Below are 15,230 nucleotides of genomic sequence, written 5' to 3'. Positions count from 1 at the left end.
GCCTGAGATTGTCCTTCCCTCCATCATTGTCAGAACCCAACCCGAAAATCTGGCTGTGGCTCACCTTGCACAATGAGGTGGACCCGCGAGGTCTTGGGGTGGTTGTCCGTCTGCACGGAGCAGGTGTAGGGGCCCTCGTCATACACGTCCACGTTCTGGATCATGATGCTGTACTGGGTTGGGGTGTTGACCAGAATGATCACTCGAGGGTCTATGGACCACTTGTCATTCCCCGCGTAGAGGATGGTGCTGCGGTTTAGCCAGGCCACCCGGGTGACTCTGTCATCTATGGTACACCTGTGGGGTGGGGGTGGGGGAAAGGGGGAGGGAAGGAGAAAGGGGAATATTGAGGAAGGGAGAGAGGAAGAAAGAAGAGTGTTGAGAGATTACTTTATACATACAGTGGTTGTGCTTCAAGGAGTAAATAAAACAACATAACCTAGCTCTACAAGAAAACAATTATTGATGAGATTCCTAAATATAGGTTAACGCCGGCCTGAATCTTCCTGAAGAGCAGGAACATATTCTGCGAATATCTTTGCTGTAGATTTGCTTTCCATCTTATTTCTCCCTTAGGCTTATATGGAAATTAGTTTGTATTTCTTGAGCACATTGAGCACCTCGTGGGAGAAGTAGCCCAGGGGCACAGGGGAGAGAAAGTGGATCAGTGTTTCAAACGGGTCACAGATGATCCACAAAGCAAACACCTAGCTTGTCGTTAGTCAAAAGCAGAACATGTTTACCTCCAGCCCTCCCTGGTGCTGACAATCTCCTAACCTGCCCAATCTCCTAACCTGCACACCACATGGCTTGCAAAATCCCCCTGAGAGAGCCAGTGGTTTGGGAGGAAGCCGTGGCTGCCTCTCAGGGTTCCGGAGGGGAAGGCGAGATGAGCAGGTGGTTCCTCCCTCTCGGGCTCCTCTCCCTGGGCCTCCAGAGGAGACAGTGGCTGATGTCACCGGGTCACCATCACACCTCTCACCTACTCCTCCCCACAACTGGGAGGCAAACAGAGTTTGCTTTTTGGTGCTTGTGACTTGGCAGCTACCAGGTTTAAAGTAGAGATAAATACACCTGTGGGTCAGGAAGAAGAGGCGCTCGTGTACCCCAGGAACTTAGAACCTGCAAAGGGAAAATGAAGGAAAAGAAATTCTCTATCAACGTGGGCCCGCAGCGAAGGGTGTGATTAAAGGGTAGGGCTGTGCCCACCTAGCACTCAGCGCCCTACCCTCGGGTCAGAACCTGAGCCGGGGTATCTGAGCAAACAGCAAGGGGCAATTGCAGCCCCACCGCTTCCCCCAGATGTCCCCGGGGAGGGTAGGAGGCGCGCCTCCTGGGCACAAGGAATGTGAACCCAGGGCCTCCAGGTGAGGAGACAGGGAGAAAGCACTGCCATCGCTCACCACGGCTGATCCCCCTGGAGCGACAACAGGGATCCTCCTGACAGGCTCAGGAGATGGGCAGCAGGCCAAAGCCACCGGCAGGGAAGACGTGGGGACGTGCCCTTCCCCTTGGCAAAGGAGCCGCCTGACAGGGTCAGGGGAGCAGCTAGCACTGCAGCACCTAGAGGACAGCCCTCGTTGGAAGGGGGAAGCCTCCGTCTAGAGAACTACTGTCCCTGGTTGGCAGGAGGGATAGAAATGACACTGGCTTCCAGTTACTGGGACCTTTTATCTATAGGCTCACCGGTCATTCAGCAGGTGCCAAGGGCCATGGGGCAGGCCTGGGGTGATCGTTGGGTGCTTTCAAATTATAATAGGAGGGAATTCTTCTCTTCTAAATGATCTTTATTAGCTGGGTTTTTTTAAACTACAAAAGCAAGATAAACATGTTTAAACATGTGAAGAAATATCATACAAAGGTGCCTAAAGGCCAAAATAATCTTTCCATCTCCACCCAACTCCTGGTTCCTGAGGTCTGCACACCGGTAGTTAGAGACTTAATTTTGTATTTGTTTCTATGTATCATCAGTGAGATGAGTTTTGGGGACCCAGCTTTACTCTCCATAAGGCCCTGATAATTCAGGCATCGTTAAATGACTCTTTCCCACCTTAGTAAGCATGTCATTGGTATAAACAAAAATTGAAGTCATGTTTTTTCCTCCGTATCCTGCAACGTTAGCTTCACTTTCCACAACATTTTTTTGTTTTATGGAAACTTCCTCATTGTGTTTATGAAGAAGACGAAAGCCCAAAAGGACCTGCCCCGCTTTGAACTTCCAAAAGCATTTTTATAGGAAGTAATTATAAACTCATCCATTGGCTCTCATTGTAAAGGACTGATCAGGCAACCGCTAGCCTCAGGACTGCTGTGTCTGAGTAACTGCTAACGATGGGGCTCCCATCAGGCAGCTCCAGGCACTGGCGAGCCTGGGCAAACGGGGAACCGAGGCCGGGGGAGAGTCTTCCAGGCCCTGGGACCACACAAATGCAGGCGACTGTGCGCAAACAAACATTCTTGCTTTTATTTTGGCCAATTACATGTCCCCCTGCACATTTTCAAGTTGACATCAGTTTTAAAATTTAAGTTATAGTTGCAAAGAATGCATTTTTGGTCTGTGGAAAATATTCACATTTTAAAATTAAAACATAGCAATAGCCATATACGTATATGTATGTATGTTTAATGGAATTTAAATACTATAGTAATTTGACGCTCATGATTATCTGTTTCCAACATTCATAGACAAGCTCTTCTTTAATAGCCATAAAATGTGTGCTGTTCCTTTTCAAATGTAAACTTGTGTTCCCCTTGTATGTCCTCTGAAAGGTTTTATTCTGATATATTTTATGCTTGAACATCTTTTATTGATCGGCTATCATATTTATGAATAAATTTAAATTTATTTTATGTTCTGTGACCATAAAACTCTGAGTAATAATATTTTCTTTTTGAATGAGTTATCAATACAAGAATGATATTGATAAAACAACCTGACTATATTGTACACGTTGTTAAGTAATAATTAAAGGTAACGCGTAAGCTTATAGTGGAAATAAAGCTCTTAGTGAGATAGAAGAGGCTTTTTAAGATTGCAGCCTGGATAAATATCATTACTGCCAGAATGAGGTAGGGCAAGGGTTAAATCTATTCAATTCCTATTTTTGCTTTAAGAGAAACCTGGTTCACATCAGCAGGGATATGGAAATGAAAACCTTGTAGAGAAATGTCACTCAATTCTTTGAAAGTCTTCCAAAACATACGCCAAAAATCACATAGTAATATAGCTTCAAAAATTATTTTAATGATTGCACAGCTGACAATTCAATTAGTTCCTTCTTCAATTTCTTTTAAAGCAATGAATTGGAAAATACCTGACTTGCAAAGAGCTTTGTAACACGGTATTAAATTCATTCGATTTCTCAATATCTAGACAGTATACTGCTAATATTTTACCAAGCTTTATCAAATGACTATTAAAGTAAGAAAGTAAAGAAAAATTCTCTCCTGGACAATTACCAAAGTGGTAGCAGTCAGAAAGGAGAATTAGAATTGCAATTCAATCTCTGGCACTTTCTCAGGCTGATTTGGGGAATTTGAGACCTTGAAATATACTACTTTAAACCTACCATGCCCTGTATAACCCACAGCTGCAAGTTGGGGTGTGTGCAACCAGTTCAAATGACCAAGGGGCCCAGTAGGGGCTCACTTTGAAACAGGTCAGTCCAAGTCTACCTTCCGGGGCCAGAACGCATTCCCATGCCTGCCCACATAGCCCAGCCTGTGGAAAGCCTTGTGTACCCCTAGGGTAGGGCTAGACAGACCCTAGATGGATGAGCAGGCCCTGTTTACCTGCTCTCAAACCTGGGTCTCATTAGCAGGCATGGAGGGCAAATAGAGGGGACTAACTGGACAACAGCCATCCCTCCAATGGGGCAGAGCTGAGTCACCAAGTCTGTGCAGCCCTAGGGCCTAAGGAGTGGAAAAAAAACTTGACACAATGAGGGTGGTGGTTGAGGACAGTTATTTTCCTCGTAATGTGTCTGTGCTTTAGAAGGAGTAGTGTCAATGCTTCTTACTTTCTTCCATTGTAACAGGGCTCTTTTACTGACCTACGAAGAAAATCTATGTTTAAGTGCTCTGCCAAATCTGGCTCCTTCCCTGCTGTTTATGGCTATGTCCTGGGCTCTCATTAGCAACAAGCACATGGAGGATGATTTTTGATGTTAAATAAGGGGATCCAAGAGGAAAGTTGAGAAACATTAATGTCAACTTTCAGATTTCTTGAAAAGTCTTTCAAGCATTTAAAATTTTTACATTCCAAACTAAATCTTCCCACTGGTCCTTGAAAAGAGAATTCATTATAACTCTATCACAAGAAATGTCTAACATTATATAGCGCTTATTTGGGGCCTGGCACAACTTCAAAATTCCCATATAAGAAACCACTCAATCTATCCACATTTTACAGATGAGAAACTGAAACACAGAGTGGTTCAGGACTCCTAAAGCCCACAGTTGGTACTATCAGAGCAGGGAATTCAAACTCAGGCAGCCTGGCACTAGAGTTTCTGTACTTGAGGGCTGTGATATTCTCCTAAAAGACAAAGTGCTTGTGAGAACACCGAAGACTCCAAATAGCTAAAGCAATCTTGAGAAAGAAGAACAAAGTTGGAGGAATCATGCTACCTGATATTAAACTATACTACAAAGCTATAGTACTCAAAACATCATGGCACTGGCATAAAAACAGACATAAATCAATGGAACAGAATAGAGAGTCCAGAAATAAACTCACACCCATATGCTCAGTTAATCCATGACAAAGGAGGCAAGACCATACAATGGAATAAAGATATTTTCTTCAATAACCAGTACTGGGAATCCTGGACAGAAACATGCAAAAAATGAAACTAGATCACTTTCCTACACCATATATAAGAATAAACTAAAAATGGGTTAAAGACTTAAATGTAATACTCAAAACCATAAAACTCCTAGAAGAAAACTTAGGCAATAAACTCTCTGACATTGCTCTTAGTAATATTTTTTTTATATGTCTCCTTAAGCAAGGGAAACAAAAGAAAAGATAAACAAATGGGACTAAATCAAACTGAGAAGTTTTTGCACAAAACAAACAAACAACCTACTGAATGGAAGATGATATTCTCCAATGATAAATCCCATAAAGGATTAATATCCGCGATGTATTAGGAACTCATAAAACTTAACACCAAGAAAGATAATCCTATTAAAAATGGGCAGAGGACCTCAATGGACACTTCTCCAAAGAGGACATACAGATGCCAACAGACATGAAAAGATGCTCAATATCACTAACCGTCAGGGAGATGCAAATTAAAACCACAATGAGATATCACCTCACACCTGTCAGAATGGCTCCATCAATAAATCCACAAAGAACAAGTGTTGGTGAGGAGGTGGAGAGAAGGGAGCCCTTGTGCATTATTTGTAGGATTATAAATTGGTGCAGCCAATTTATAGAAATTCCTCAAAAAGTTGAAAATATTACTACCATGTGACCCAGCAAGTCCACTTCTGAGTATTTATCCAAAGAAATCCAAAATTCTAATTTGAAAAGATATATTCATCTCTATGTTTACTGCAGCATTATTTACAATAGCCAAGTTATGGAAGCAACCTAAGTGATCATGGGTAGACGACTGGATAAAAAAGAGGTGGTACATGTATAGGATGGACTATTACGCTGCCGTACAAAAGAACGAGATCTTGCCATTTGTGGCAGCGTGGATGGACCTAGAAGACATAATGCTAAGTGAAATAAGTTAGACAGAGAAAGACAAACACTATATGATTTCACTTATATATGGAATCTAAAGAACAAAATAAATAAATAAGTAAAACAGAAAAAGACTCATAGGTTCAGAGAGCAGACTGATGGTTGCCAGAAGGGAGGGGATTAGAGAACTGGGTGAAAAAAGCAAAGGGATTAAGAGGTACAAATGGCTTGTTACAAAATAGTCATGGGGATGTAAAGTACAGCAAAGGGAATATAATCAATCATATTGGGGTGACTGTGTAAGGTGTCAGGGAGGTATTAGACTTACTGGGGGCATCACTTCATAAGTTATATAAGCATCTAACCTCTATGCTGTACACCTGAAAATAATATAATATTGACTGTTCACTGTAATTGAAAAATTAAAAAAAAAAAAAGAAAGTGCCTTGGCTTGAGAATCCATGAAACAAGGCCAGCCAGAGTCATTGGCCTGATCCAATCAGTTTCCCTCACATTTCTGGTGCTAATTTAATTTTCTCATAAGAGATAAAATAGCTTAGAACAAATAGATATTTGAAAAGTGATTTTGTACATCCCAAACCCATTGCTAGCTGTGTGTGAGGAGGGGAGATGGAAATGGGAACCAGAAAGAGCAAGGAAACCCCTGAAAGACATCAGGGAAAGGGATCTCGCAGGCAAGGTATCATTTCCAAGGCCACTGAACAAGGAACTGGGGTTAAAATGCAGGTTCCAGGTGTTGTTTCGGAGGTGGGGGTTCTGTTGGGGAAATCCATTCCCAAAGCAGAGCTTTTCACACTTCAGTGTGCAGCAGAACCACGTGGCACGCTCTTCACAGCGCAGATCTCTGTGCGGACTCCCAAGAGCTCTGGCCAGCGGGTCAGAGGTGGGCCGAGAATCTGCATTTGTAACAAATCCCCAGGTGAGGCCAGAACTCTGGCCTGGGGCCGCCTGTTTGAGAACCACTGCCTTAAAGACACTAGACGGGAGACAGGTTGGAATTTAGTCAAAGTAACAGAATCTTCCTGAATATTGGCCAGCTTTAAGTTTTATGTGTGTTTGTTACTTTTGTTTTTGTTTTTACATTTTGCCTCTGAAAATACAAAATTAAAAATAGCCGTGATTCACACAGCACATATGTAATGAGTGTCTAATGTGTACTTGAAGACTTTCCAGGAGTTGAAACTTTTGGGAAAGGGCAAGGCGATGCCTGTGAGATAACAACATTGTGTAAGTAAATGCGTATATTAGTTTCAAAGAGCAAGTAGTGAAAAGAAAATGCCCCTCTGTGGCCTGCATTCTAGACGTCAAAGTTTTTACCATCTCAAATCTGATGCGATAGGATGTTCATCTGAAAAGAATGTCTAACTCAGAAATATAAGCCACATCTCACTTCCAGACACAGAGAGGTGCAAAAACATTCAGACAATTTGGGTAGCCGGAAAACAAGTCTCTTAGACCCATCTACATAGATAACATTACAGGTGTCAGAGGTCAAAGAATTGACAGTGGACATTCTGAGACACTAAAGATAATTAGAAATGCCTTTGTATTTCTCCCCTTGCTATCGGGTAATAGCTAAAGTATATTGCATGCTCTCTGTCTTAACCACATTGAATAATACAGATTCATCACTATAAACCTCTACTTCTCTTTGTAATCCAATGTTAATAGCAAAAATCCTGGACTTTGTAGAATTTACAACACTGGATTTAATGATTTTCACAGCTATTTGTTAGGCTACAAATACCAGGCGGATGAGAGCCTTGTCAGTGGTCTTCCTTTTGTGTCACCAGCACCTCCCACAGTGCAGCTAACATATAACAGGTGATAAATATATATTAGTAATTATGAAAATATAAGACAGTGTTTTTCACACTGGCATCAGAAGGATCCGCCTCACTGGCAATTTGTACCTCTTAACTCCTTCCCCAATTTCACCCTTCCCCCCAAACTCCTCCCATTTGGCAACCATCAATTTATTCTCTGTATCTATGAATTTGTTCCTGTTTTGTTTGTTCATTCATTTTGTTTTTTAGATTCTACATATAAGTGAAATCATATGGTATTGGTTTTTCTCTGTCTGACATTTCACTTAGCATAATATCTTTTAGGTCCATCCCATTTTGACACAAAAATGGCAAGATTTTATTCTTTTTCATGGTTGAGTAATATTCCACAGTGGCAATACAGTGTTGTAATTCAAATAAATAATACAACAATTAATAAATAATATTACAAGAATAAACTGTGTTTTGTGTAGTCACATTTATAAACCTACTTTTGCCCACCCCTGTATATACATATTCTGGATGTTTTATGAGCAAATTAGATTTAAATGCTCAGAGTTGTGTATGTTATTACAATGGCACCAAAGAGTACTTCTTTCATTGTCTCAGCCTAATGAGAAAAATACCGAGGTGGACTTACTGTGTCATCAATGCATTCATGCCAAGGGAAGCTGAACGGTGCCAGGGTCCCTACAGCAATGAGGATTCCCAAAGCTGGAATGAGCCGATGTGGAGGGAGTGCGTGGCTGTCATGTGGCTCATGCTGAAGCCAGCAGTGATGCTCTCCAACATTCACTACCATGTTCACATTGCAAAGGAGAAATTTATTATAATGAATTACCATCTGTTCGATTAATTAATGTAGACTTTAACTTTAGTGGTTATATATGTGTATGACTTATAATTTTGAATTTTAGAGTCTATAAAGGTATAGAGTTAAGGCATTTATCCCTAGTTTTATGATTTTATGTATATATAATTTTTTAAATAACTCTCAGGACTACTGGGAGTCCTGAGAACCTTGTCCCTGCCCACCTCTGTCCTTGGCCTTTAAACTGACCTTCCTGAGGGCCCTTGATTTAAGAAATGCTGATTAAGTGATAGAGTTGAATGTTAAAACCCCCAAATGCATTTTTGTGAATTTTTTCTTTAAATTTACCCACAATATTAGTTTTTTTGCTTTTGTTTTGTCATTTGCCTTCTTTCAAGAATTGAAAGGTAATTAAAATTCAGGTAAGAACCTTACAGCTATCATAATGTATTAATAATGCCAGTTTGAAGAGCAGGAGGAAGATCTTGCTTTTTGAGAACTCAAAGACCAAAAATAAATGGAATTTTTAAAGGAAAGGAGAGGAGGCAACCCAAAATGAAATAGTTTTAGATCAATTCCCAAAGTATTTTAAATTGCACAAAGCTATTCTCCTGGGAAGTTTTAACTACTCAGTGATTTCCTGAGTTACACATACAGGTAACTCTAGAGCATTACCAAGGAGCCTAAATTATGTTGGAGAAAACTTTGTGATTCAGATGGTTGCAAACTCAACAAGAGCAATAATTCCGCTAGGGTAGCTTGCTGACGGGTGTCGGTGGAGCAGGGATCTGGGAGCCTCGGTGGAAGGGTGGGGAGGGCCTGGAGCTGCTTAGAGAGGGTCCAGGGTGGAAATATTTTGGTGAGTCAGGGAGCTGGCTTCCAGGGCTGCGGGGTGTTCCGTGTACACGCATCGTTCCCAACTGGACGGTGGTGCCACACTGACAGCAGGGCATGCAGAGGGTGAGAGCAACACAGAGAGGGTGCTGGTGTGGGTGCACAAGTGTGTGCATGAGTGTGTGTGAGTTTGTGAGCTAGCACGTGTTTGCAAGTATGTGTGAGTGTGTGGGTTTGAGTGTGTGAGTGTGCAAGAGAGTGTGTAAGAGTATGCGGGGGTGTGAGCGTGTGTGTGAAAGAGCATGTGTGGTTTTGAGTGTGTGAGTGTGCAAGAGTGGGGGTGATTGTGTGGGGAGGTGAATGCGTGAGTGTGCGAGAGTGTGTAAGTGTGGGGGGTGATTGTGTGGGGAGGTGAGTGTGTGAGTGTGCGAGAGTGTGCAAGTGTGTGCATGTGAGTGTAGGAGGGGAGGGGTGTTACGGGAGGAAAGGAGGAAACTTAGCAGGCACACGCGGAATGAGGGCCCTGGAAAGAGCATCAAACCCACACACGCGAAAGGCAGCGCGGGCGTCTCCGGAGCAGAAGGGCAGCTGTGGCCGGCTGTGACCCCCAGTGCCTGAGTCCCCAGCGCAGCGCGGCCCTGCTGCAGAGCGACCCCTCCCAGCTCAGCAGCCCTGGGGACCGCGGGCAGCTGCCGGGAGGGTGTGGCGCCCAGAGGCCGCGGGGCTGCTCAGGGGGAGAGGAGCGCTCCTCCCGCGAGGGAAGGCGCGGCCCGGGGAGTGGCGCCCAGTGACCAGGGCAGAGGGTGGGCAAAGGGCAAAGAGCGCTCTGAGCAAACAAGGAGTGGCTGAGCCGGCTTCCCCCACACTCAGGGTCACTCTAAATTCTCAGGACGGCGGGGAAGACAGCTCCACTGGTTAGTTTTCTAAGGCGGCAGAGGCAAAGCCACTGTGCACACAGTAGCCAAAGCCATCCTGAGGAACAGCACCTGCCTTCAAGACTCCTTTGATGTCAAATGACAGGACACTAAGGGCACTAAAAGATGCCCGCTCCCCTTCAAGGGTATCAAAAAACATACATTCTCCCATTCATGTAACAAATATTTGTTAAGCGCCTACACAGTGCGCGGTGTGATGCTGGGCTCCGGGGATAAGAGGCTGAGCCGAGAATCACTGGCCCCCGCGTGGCACCCTCAGGTTCGTGGGGACAGTGTGCGATCAGCAGTCCCCAGAGGGCCTGTGCGCCACTGCAACGGAGCGGGTGCCCCCGGCAGGACTGTCCGGTGCTGGCGCTGGCACCAGGAGCCCTACTCAGATGCACAGTCTCTTCTGCCTCTAGAAATGGAAATTAATCTAATATTGAAAACTGAGGCAGAATACCAGGTGCATGTGTTGGTTGCAGAGAGCATTTCAGGTAGAGGCCAGCGCAGAGGCACAGGCCCTGGGACAAAGGGCGGCTTGGGTAAGGAGCAGAGTGGAAGCCGGCGTGACCCAAGCAAGGCACGTGGGAAAGTGGGAAGATCGCATGAGGCTTGGGAGGTGCACATCTCTGCAGTAAAACGCCTGCATCTTGTAGGCGTGATGGGAAATACCTGAACAGGCTGAAATAGAGGCACACCAAGTTTTAAATTATGCTTTTTACGGAATATTCTGGACTTTTTTGGAGAATAAACTGTTGCAGGACAAGGGGCTGAAGAAAGACTGAAGGGCTTTGTGTCCTGTAGACACTAGAGAACAGTCACATGACAAGGGAGGGGTGGGAGGCGGGGGGAGGAAAGGGGTAAGGGGTGGAGAGACAGCAAGGCACTGGGGGCGGGCGACGCTTTCAAGAATGTTGGCAGCAAAGGGAGGGAGAGAAATGAAGTCAGAAAGGGCACTGAGCTCTTCAGAGTGGAAATGCTTGGGAACCTAGTTATTCATTTTATAAATATTTACTGAATATCTACTGGAACTTTTCAGACTTTTAGAGGCCCACAAATTATCCATGCACCTTGCTAATGCACTAAGTCCGGGTGGGGACCAACCTTCTGCACGTCCAATAAGCTCTGAAATGATGGCGATGTGCTGGACGCTGCCCTTTGAGTAGCCTAATTTTAGTCACTAGTGATGTAACTGTGAGTGAGACAAGAGCCGGGCACCTCACATTCCAATGTCCAGGTAAATGCTAATGCGATTAATCTTATTGAATGAGAACAACTGATGATGCAGGAGAAAGGGGGTGACTCACAGGTGAGAAACGATGGGGTTAAAGCACATGAAGGAAGGGGCCTCACCTGTTGTATCACAAGAGAAGAAGAAATAATGGAAAACCAGGTATGTTTGTGGACCTGGCTACGGGAAAGCAAAGGGGCTGGTGAGTGATGCTTTCTGTTTTCACCCAGGCAGAGGGCAAGTTATCAGTTGCAGGTAAATGGGAGAGTAGGAGAGAGGGGAGGGCAGATGCAAGCAAAAGTGAAATAGCTGTTGCATAAAAACGAGAGCAAAACGACTGGGGAGCTGAACTAGGATTCACAGGCAGTGCTGAGGTCCCCTGTGCAGTTGCTGGCCAAGGATTCATGGTGGCGGTGCCCTGCCAGCTTCGAGGCTGCCCCCCAGCACCGCTCTGCTGCTCCTCTGCTCAGCTGCTCCTCTGCAGGCACAAAGAACGCGGGTAGTTGGGTTCCTCTGATGTTGGAGTGTGCCAGATGGGGGAGAGAGCAAGCCAAGGATTAAATACATGAAAAATGACTGAGTATAAGGATAGTGAGGATAGGAGGGGCTGACGGATAGGAAGGAGCTGTTGGGTTCGGTACAGCAGAAGCCTCAATGAGGCCCTTGAGCCATGAGCTGGAATAAAAGAAACTAGAAAGTGGAAATGTGCGGTGACCTTGCCACGATGGCCCTTGTCAGTGAGGGACTGAACTAACTTTGAGGTCAGGTGGAATCATCTACGTGGATCTTCGTGATATTGAGGATGATGGTGGGAGATGAGGGTTCTTTATGAGTTTTTAGGACCTATGCAAAGTGAGTATTAGAGAGAGAGTGCATCGTGGCGCTCAGAAGGCCTTGTCATCGGATGGAAAGGGTTCCATTACATAGGAGGGCAGGTCCCAGGACAGGCATTTTTGTCTAACCTCTCAGAACCTCCATGTCCTCATCTATAAGGTAGGACAGATGTATTTATCTCCTAGTTTTATTAAGTAGTATTTTGAGGCTGAATGAAGTAATTCATGTAAAAGAGCCAGAACTGTACCTGGCAAATAGCAAACACTCCTTAAACAGAGTCTGCTCTATTACTATTGTCAGAGAGCTCTGCTGCTTCCCTTGGGAAAATATACTTCAACTCCTGCTCCCAGGGTGAGCATGTTAGTTTCAGCAAGTGGCACTGAATCCATTTGCTTGTCATTTTCCAAAGAGTTCAGAAGCTTCTCTTTCTGTGTTATCAAATCCACAAAGAAAGATTTGATTTCAGCTTGTTTAAGCCCATTTCAAGACAAGTTATTCTGTTGTTTAATAGATTAGAAATAACACAAGATTTACATTTTTGGCATTACCTCGCAAATCTAGCCAGTGCTTTTTTTCAGTCTACCTGTAGATTAGTTCACTTCTAATGAGGTTTTTCTTTCCCCCCCAATTTCTCCCTCTCCAGAAGTATTTGTACTTGACCTATGTAGAGTTCTGCAGTAGGATTTCATCTCCTGCTGAGGTTGATTTTCTCAGCTACAGCCGTTGAGAGAATTTAACTTTGTATTTTTATCAGGCCTTGTTCACAGTGTGTTGACACAGTGGTTGATGGGCTGGTTTCTAGATTAATGACCAGTGGTTGGTAAAATGCTGTATTTCTAAAAATACATAATTGAGAGATCAATCAGCACAATTGTGCGCACCTGAAAGAGAATTCAGTTGGCCTGCAGGCCCCATAACTTAGGCAGCAGTGTCCTTGTGCTGGGCAGCCTCTCTGTATAAATAGGACAATCCTCAGTCTAGAAGAACCAGGCGCCCAGAACATTCCATTCTCAAGCCGATGGACACATTACTGCCATCAAATGCAAACGAAAGGGGGTGAGAGTAAAGGGGGCCTGGGGACAGGCTCACAATGGGATGGATTGCTTCAGGGTGAAGTTTCAGAACAATAATTCCTTTAATTTCTTTAAGAGGCATTTACTGCACATGTACTACTGTAGGACACTAAGAAAAAGTAGACATTATTCCAAGGGCTTCACTCTGCACCCAAGGAGACATGATTAGCTGATAAGCAGATTTTCAGAGGAGGTAGTGAGGGTGCATTGGGTAGATGAAGGACGGGAACCGATTGTAGCAAAGGGCCTCTCCACAGAGCTGGGCAAGTCATGGGTGGGGGCCATCTCGTATTTGGAATCACCTCATGGCTTTGGGATGCCTCCTTTTTTTCCATTGTCTTCTTTTATGACTTTGTCTTAAAAGGTAGCACTCACCATAAGGCAAAACCATTTCAGAAGCAATGAACCTTGGGCAAAGAAGAACATTGTCTTTTAAGCTGAGATTGATCAAAGCCTCTCCTTTCCCATCCTTCGGCCCACATCCCTTGCCCCTGGGCTTTGCCAGTGGTGCAAAATTCCACGCAGAGTTGCAAAAGGCAATGAGGGCCTTTGCTTTGAGTCCTGCCTGCCTGTCCTGGCAGCTGTTTCAGATCCTGTCCTGTGGCTAGCCAAGGATGCCTTGCTGAGCCACCTGGAGCCATCCACGTGATTTATATGTCACATGGCTCCTACCTGACTGTCCCTTCCTCTACATTCTGCACAGCTTTAAAATTCAGCCTCCCCATTTGTTCATTATAGTTGGCAAAGAAGTGAGCAGGGTGAAATTAAAATGTTTCCCAAGCACACAGCATTTTAATTCCATTCAATAGATTATCCTGACATATTTACTCATGGCCATGTCTGTCTCAATATCATCCGTGGAAAAGTATAAATTAAAATTTTAAATTAAAAGGCGAGAGTCTGGGGAGCTGGATATCTTTTTGAAGAATGGAGCAAGTCAGCCACCGGCTCCCAGCATGAGCATCGTGGGAGAAAGACTCTGGCAGCACAGGAACTACAGCCCACTGATTTCCCTGCAAATACCTCCCCACATGTAATGGAAGGGATCATGGAATCCCAAAGACAGACAAAACCTCAGGGGCCATTCTTCTTTCCCAAAACTGCATAAACAAAGCCCTTCCCCGCTTTTGGGTTCAGATGAAACTTATCAGGAACTGCTAATGAACTGATTTATTTTTGAAACCAAAAAATGTGCTGAAAATTGATTAGCTTTTATGCTTTACAGGAATTTTGTGTAATATACTGGTTAAGAGAATAAATATTTCAATAGGAGGTATGTATATATGTTTCAGTCATGGGTCTATAATTTACAAACTCTGGATCCTTTGTGTGCATCAGTTTTCTCATTTATAAATGTCAATCATGTCTTAAAAATGATAGATTGTGGTGAATATTGAAAATACAGTCATTTTAATACTATTATCAAAGTTCTGAGAGCACAGTGCATAGTCAATCAATGTTTGCTATTTTATTTCTGTAATTATTCAAAACTAAATAGGAATGATACTCAAAGCATTGTAATAACTTTGACTTTCCCTTAGTGATAATCTTCCAATCTACACACCTATCAGCTAGAAAGTTTGGAAAGTTGAGTAGGAAATCCACCTCTTTGGATCACAACCTACAGACCACACTGTTTCACTTTTTGAACTAGAGACTGTAGGTACAAGTATTTTGGCCAAATGGGAGGCCAATAAGTGTGCATGCTCATCAGTGCCATCTTGAAGAGACTATACATCTGAACAAAACCTTATTTGAGTTTTTAAAAATAAGCCTCATTAAACAGACAGATGGGCAGGGACCGATGGAGAGGAATGGGGTGGAACTTTCACAAGTGCCTATCCTTTCTCGAAAGCCCTTCTCCTGTAGAATGGCAATTCTGTTTGTTTAAAAATGTATGTTATATATATTTAATAAGCCAATCATCTTTTCCAGAATAGTGGCTTATTTTATAAAGATTATGCCAACTAGCTCCCTTTAAAAAATAAAATTGAAGGCAGGCAAAAATCTTTCCTTGGGCC

At 43.8% G+C, this 15,230-nt stretch overlaps 1 protein-coding gene across 6 annotated transcripts in view; it reads right to left on the bottom strand.

Moving 5' to 3' along the window:
* OPCML (opioid binding protein/cell adhesion molecule like) overlaps positions 1-15,230 on the bottom strand; it is a 1,023,398-nt gene that overhangs the window by 199,377 nt on the left and 808,791 nt on the right. For all 6 annotated transcript variants that reach the window (XR_013997786.1, XR_013997787.1, XM_081122824.1 and 3 more), the window contains one exon: positions 65-297. Coding sequence is in view for 4 of the 6 variants with exons in the window: in XM_081122824.1 (XP_080978950.1) it covers positions 65-297 (233 nt within the window). In the remaining 2 variants the exon portion in view is untranslated. The remainder of the gene's footprint in view (positions 1-64; positions 298-15,230) is intronic.

The sequence above is a fragment of the Miniopterus schreibersii genome, assembly GCF_964146895.1.
Source record: "Miniopterus schreibersii genome assembly, chromosome: 20".
In the NCBI taxonomy this organism is placed as follows: Eukaryota; Metazoa; Chordata; class Mammalia; order Chiroptera; family Miniopteridae; genus Miniopterus; species Miniopterus schreibersii.
This window is presented reverse-complemented; position numbering and strand designations above follow the sequence as displayed.